Raw genomic sequence first — 5000 nt, 5'->3', positions numbered from 1 at the left:
AATGATCTTGGGCTTTTAATTTCCGGACAATAAACGCCTATTAGATCTGAATGCAGAAGCAGAAGCGAAGGGAATCGTTAGGACCAAATAGCACATGCTTGACAGATAGAACAGTTGATCCCTTCACTAAAGGCACCGTTTTCCAGAAATGGACAATCTTTCATCCATTCGAGTAATAAACACTGCCTCCTCGCTGCAGGCAGAACCTATCACCAACATGGAAGCCCTTGTCTGTGCTCTCCAGAAAAAAATAGGATATATCATACATGCCGGTTCGGCAGCTATGAACAGTCTGCATCACAGTATGCAACGACAATCTCTGCCTACTAGCTACTAGTCTCACCATAACGGAAAAAATCCTCGGCCAGGGTAGACACTATTCCTAATTGGATCCCTAACTATACTGGCATTTAGGGGGAATGAACTAGCAGATCGACCAGCCACTGAAGGAAGGATCATTCAGCCATGTCTAGGACTCTTCAGACAAATGAGTAGCGGCGTCAGAACAGACTAGCATCTTGCATCTGCACAGGGGTAGCGAGAATCTCCCCCTCGACCAGTTGACTATTAGAAACCACAGGTTATGAACTACTTGTATTGTCTCTAGTATAAGCAAAAGTAATTTTTCACATATTAAGTCTTCTATGCCATATTGCACAGTAAATGGCAGTTACCTTTGGCCAAGACGAATGGTGTTGCAAGCACTGAGGTGCGCCAGGTGCTTACCCTGTGGCCGCTTGAGAGCCTCAATAAGACAGTCCGGTCATCATGGCAAGTTTTCGTTATCATATGATGTTTATGTATATACATGTGTGTGTGTGTATATATATATATATATATATATATATATATATATATATATATATCCAAATATATGTGTGCATACATATGTGTGTGTTTATATGTGTGTGTGTGTGTGTGTGTGTGTGTGTGTGTGTGTGTGTGTGTGTGTGTGTGTGTGTGTGTGTCTGTATGTGTGTCTGTGTGTGTGCACAGACACACACACAAATAGTTAAGTGCAGAAACAAGCTCCTACACGCCCTCGGCCGCCCAAGCAGCGCGAGAGGGACGAGGCTCGATCCGCCGGCGATGGCAGCGGCGTTAGTGTATGGCCGGCGCTAAAGTTCGGAATTGTGCCTTGCAACAACGCCGATATTGCAAGCGGCAAATGGACGCCCGCGCCGTAATCTTGCGTGAGCCTCTTCCCGTGTTGCCAATCCCACGATGCGATTAACAAGTCAGTGTCGCTTTTTAATAGGAATAAAGTTTCTATCATTTACACTTTAAACGAATTAGTGGGAAATTATGAAAACAAAGCATACATATAGAAGTAAAAAAATCCAAATAATGATAAGACAATTACCTTGATTACACTTCCTATTTAGATTGACATTTTTGTGAATGTTTCTGTAAATATTGTTGATCATTTGTCCTGTATTATGTACCGGTATTTCTGCAATTAACCGCCTGTTAGTCAGTCTGTCCGTGCGTATGCCAGGATAATTTTGTCTGTTTGCCTTTTTTGTTTCGCCGTAGACGTAATTGTCTGCCTCCGATTGTGCATCGTATGTATATTTCTCATTTTGTCATTGTTCCATTTTTTTCCTTTAGTCAGATTCTTTATATGTTATCTCCCTATTACCTGTCTTTCAAGCTAATATATATGTGTGTGTGTGTGTGTGTGTGTGTGTTTATGCATATGTATATATATACATACACACATATATCTGTATATATGTATGTGTATATATGTGTACACACACACACACACACACACACACACACACACACATGTATATATATATATATATATATATATATATATATATATATATATATATATAAATATATGTGTGTGTGTGTGTGTGTCTGTGTGTGTGTATGTATGTATATATGTATATATGTATACATATATACCATATATACATACATACACACACACATACACATCCACACATGCACACATGCATACACACACACACACACATACACACACATATGTATATGTATGTATGTATGTATGTATATGTGTGTGTGCTTCTATGGATGTGCGTGTATAAGCATACATGAATAAATGCATATATATATATATATATATATATATATATATATATATATATATAAATATATATATATGTGTGTGTGTGTGTGTGTGTGTGTGTGTGTATACATACATACATATATACATACACATATTTATGAATCTATATGTATGTATATGTATATATATATGTATATATGTATGTGTGTATGTATGTACACACACACACACACACACACACACACACACACACACACACACACACACACACACACACACACACACTCCAAAAATCACCCAATACCTTTAATATTTATTAAATAAAGAACATTAGATGAATAAAACTGTATTTGTCCTTTTTCAAGAAATCAAATCTATGGATATATGATGTTAAGTTTCTATATTCACCTATTTTTATTTAGTTGTTTCCCAGTTTATATGCAATTTAGCAATGTACATCGCATCTATTCTTTAATTTACATCGACGTGCGCTGCAATGAATTTCCTTTCCTCTCGCACAGTGTCTGAAGCAGAAAGGGTGATGCTGATATACAAATCGACCGCCATCGTGATCTCTGTGGTGGTAGTGGTGTCACTACTGTTTTCATGGCTGCTTTGGAGACTCAGGATCGTGATAGTTGTGTGTTGGCAGAGAAGGACCACTGCGCCTTTAGCCCAAGGTTCGTGGGTGTTGGCTTGTAATGGGGAGTCGGGAGGCTGCAGAACGGTGTCTGTTGGTTTGCTTGTTTGAGGGCTTGTGTTTGTGTTTGTGCTTGTTCTTGTGTTTGAGTGCTTGTGTGTGTGTGGTTGTGCTTGTTCTTGTGTTTGTGTTTGTGTTTGTGTGTGTGTGTGTGTGTGTGTGTGTGTGTGTGTGTGTGTGTGTGTGTGTGTGCGCGCGCGTGTGTGTATGTTTCTAAGCGGCCCGAAATAACCAGTATTACATTTCCAACCTGGACTATGATCACTGGACCGAAATAGCCAGGGCACTACATCCGGATGACTCAGCATTTTCCGGATGTTTATTGTAGATCCAGAACATTTGGAGATAAGTACCGAGATGGTAAACAGCTGATATCTCTTGAAATGGCGTCATTTTCACAACGCAGTAAGAACTCCATAACCTTTGATCTAATTAGGATATCGGCTTTATATTTTAATTATTTTCAGGGTTCGGATGCCATTAAGATAACTGCCTTAAATGATTATTAATTTTCGATTTGCAAAGGAAGTACTCATACAAATTACCAATTAGTGATATTTTGTACTTTTTCGATTTTTTTCTGATTCCATTGACAGAAGATCTGTCTTGGAGATTGTGATAATAATTGATAATGATACTGATAAAAGGATAATGATAGTTTAGTGATAATAATAATAATACCAATACTAGCAGTAGTAGTAACAATAGTGCTATCAAACTCGAAATGCTGTCAACTATAGAAATAATAATTGCATCTACATCATCATAGCAAGATGATGAGTAACACTGGAGAAAAAAAGAACAAAAGAAAAATTGAAGAAAAAAACAATTGTTATCATTAGTAGTAAAAATAATTATCGTTTTATGATAATTGCAATACAGTAATGATAATAACGATTACGATTATAATGAGAGTAATGGTAGTAATAATGATGGTGATGATGATGTGATGAAAATGACAATGAAAATGGTGTTATCACCATTATCATTACCCTTACCATTATGATGTTGATGAGATGATAAATTGATGATAATTATATGACCATGGCAATGATGAGATGACGGTGATGGTGATGATTATGAGGATGATGATGATAGTAATGACGCTAACAATAGTAGTAGTAATAGTAATAATTGTGATAATAGTAACGATAAAAATCCTTAATGATGAGTATGATAATATTGATAATGATCATGATGATAATGATAGTATTGATAATAATAATGATAATAATAATTATTATTTTTGTATCATTAATAATAACAACACTAACAATAATAATAACATCAATAATAATGACAATGAAAATAATAATGATAATAATAACAACAATGATAATAATAATGATAGTAACAATAATCATTAATGACCATGATAATAATGGTAATGATAATCGTCCTCATTTCAATTTAGCATCAGTCCCACCAATGTCATGACCATACACGTTAATCTCTCTCTAACTTAATTTTCCACAATCCTCTTCACAGACAAATACAACTACGACGTATTTGTGATCCACGGAGAAACGGCGTCCAGCTGGGTGTGGGGCGTCCTGGTATCAATGCTGGAGACGACCTATGGTTATGCTTGCTTTTTGCCGGACCGGGATTTGCACGGGGGAGAGAGTGAGTGTGTTTTCTGGTGCTTGTAAGCGTGGGTTGTCAGTGGAAAGGGGTGGGGGGACTTTGTCATTTTTTTTCCAAATATGAAAATGTATTACCTTTTTTCTTTTATTTTTTTTACTTTAACGGGTGGTATTTTGTTGTGTATAAATATGTGTATGTTAAGGATATAATAATGACTAGGAAGAATAAAGAACCGAATATTGGAACAGTCTTAAACCTAATAATATATGGTAAGTATTAATGTAGACCCATGCCGTGCGTTCAGTGGTTGCAGACACCATCTCAGCTGTCATGGCCACCTGTCGCCGCGTGCTTGTGGTGACGACACCTTGTTTGCCCGAGAGTCGTTGGGGAACTTGGTCTCTGCACTCCGGCATCCACTCCACTCTGACGTCACCAACCCGCATTCTCGCCCTCAAACTACAGGTAATGTGAACAAAAAAAAAAAACTCTTCCCATTTTCTCTTACCTGCGTTTTAATTTCTCTGGTTTCTTTCTTTCTTTCTTTTGTCTTTTTCTTCAGAGATTCGAATACGTCGCCAACTCGCAGTTTTATCCTCAAGATAAAGACGATGTGAAAGAAAGTGGGAACCTAATCCCGTTTTCTTTCACCTATCCCGTTTTCTTTCACCT

At 37.2% G+C, this 5000-nt stretch overlaps 1 protein-coding gene across 1 annotated transcript in view; it reads left to right on the top strand.

Annotated features, from left to right (window-relative positions):
- LOC125025563 (interleukin-1 receptor accessory protein-like 1) overlaps positions 1-5000 on the top strand; it is a 32399-nt gene that overhangs the window by 23633 nt on the left and 3766 nt on the right. Inside the window, exons 7-9 of the mRNA XM_047613586.1 lie at positions 2563-2721; positions 4230-4367; positions 4633-4793. Of these exons, the coding sequence (XP_047469542.1) occupies positions 2563-2721; positions 4230-4367; positions 4633-4793 (458 nt within the window). The remainder of the gene's footprint in view (positions 1-2562; positions 2722-4229; positions 4368-4632; positions 4794-5000) is intronic.

This window comes from Penaeus chinensis, chromosome 5 (genome assembly GCF_019202785.1).
Source record: "Penaeus chinensis breed Huanghai No. 1 chromosome 5, ASM1920278v2, whole genome shotgun sequence".
NCBI lineage: Eukaryota > Metazoa > Arthropoda > Malacostraca > Decapoda > Penaeidae > Penaeus > Penaeus chinensis.
The sequence above is the reverse complement of the archived record's forward strand: the minus strand, read 5'-3'. Positions and strand labels throughout refer to the sequence as shown.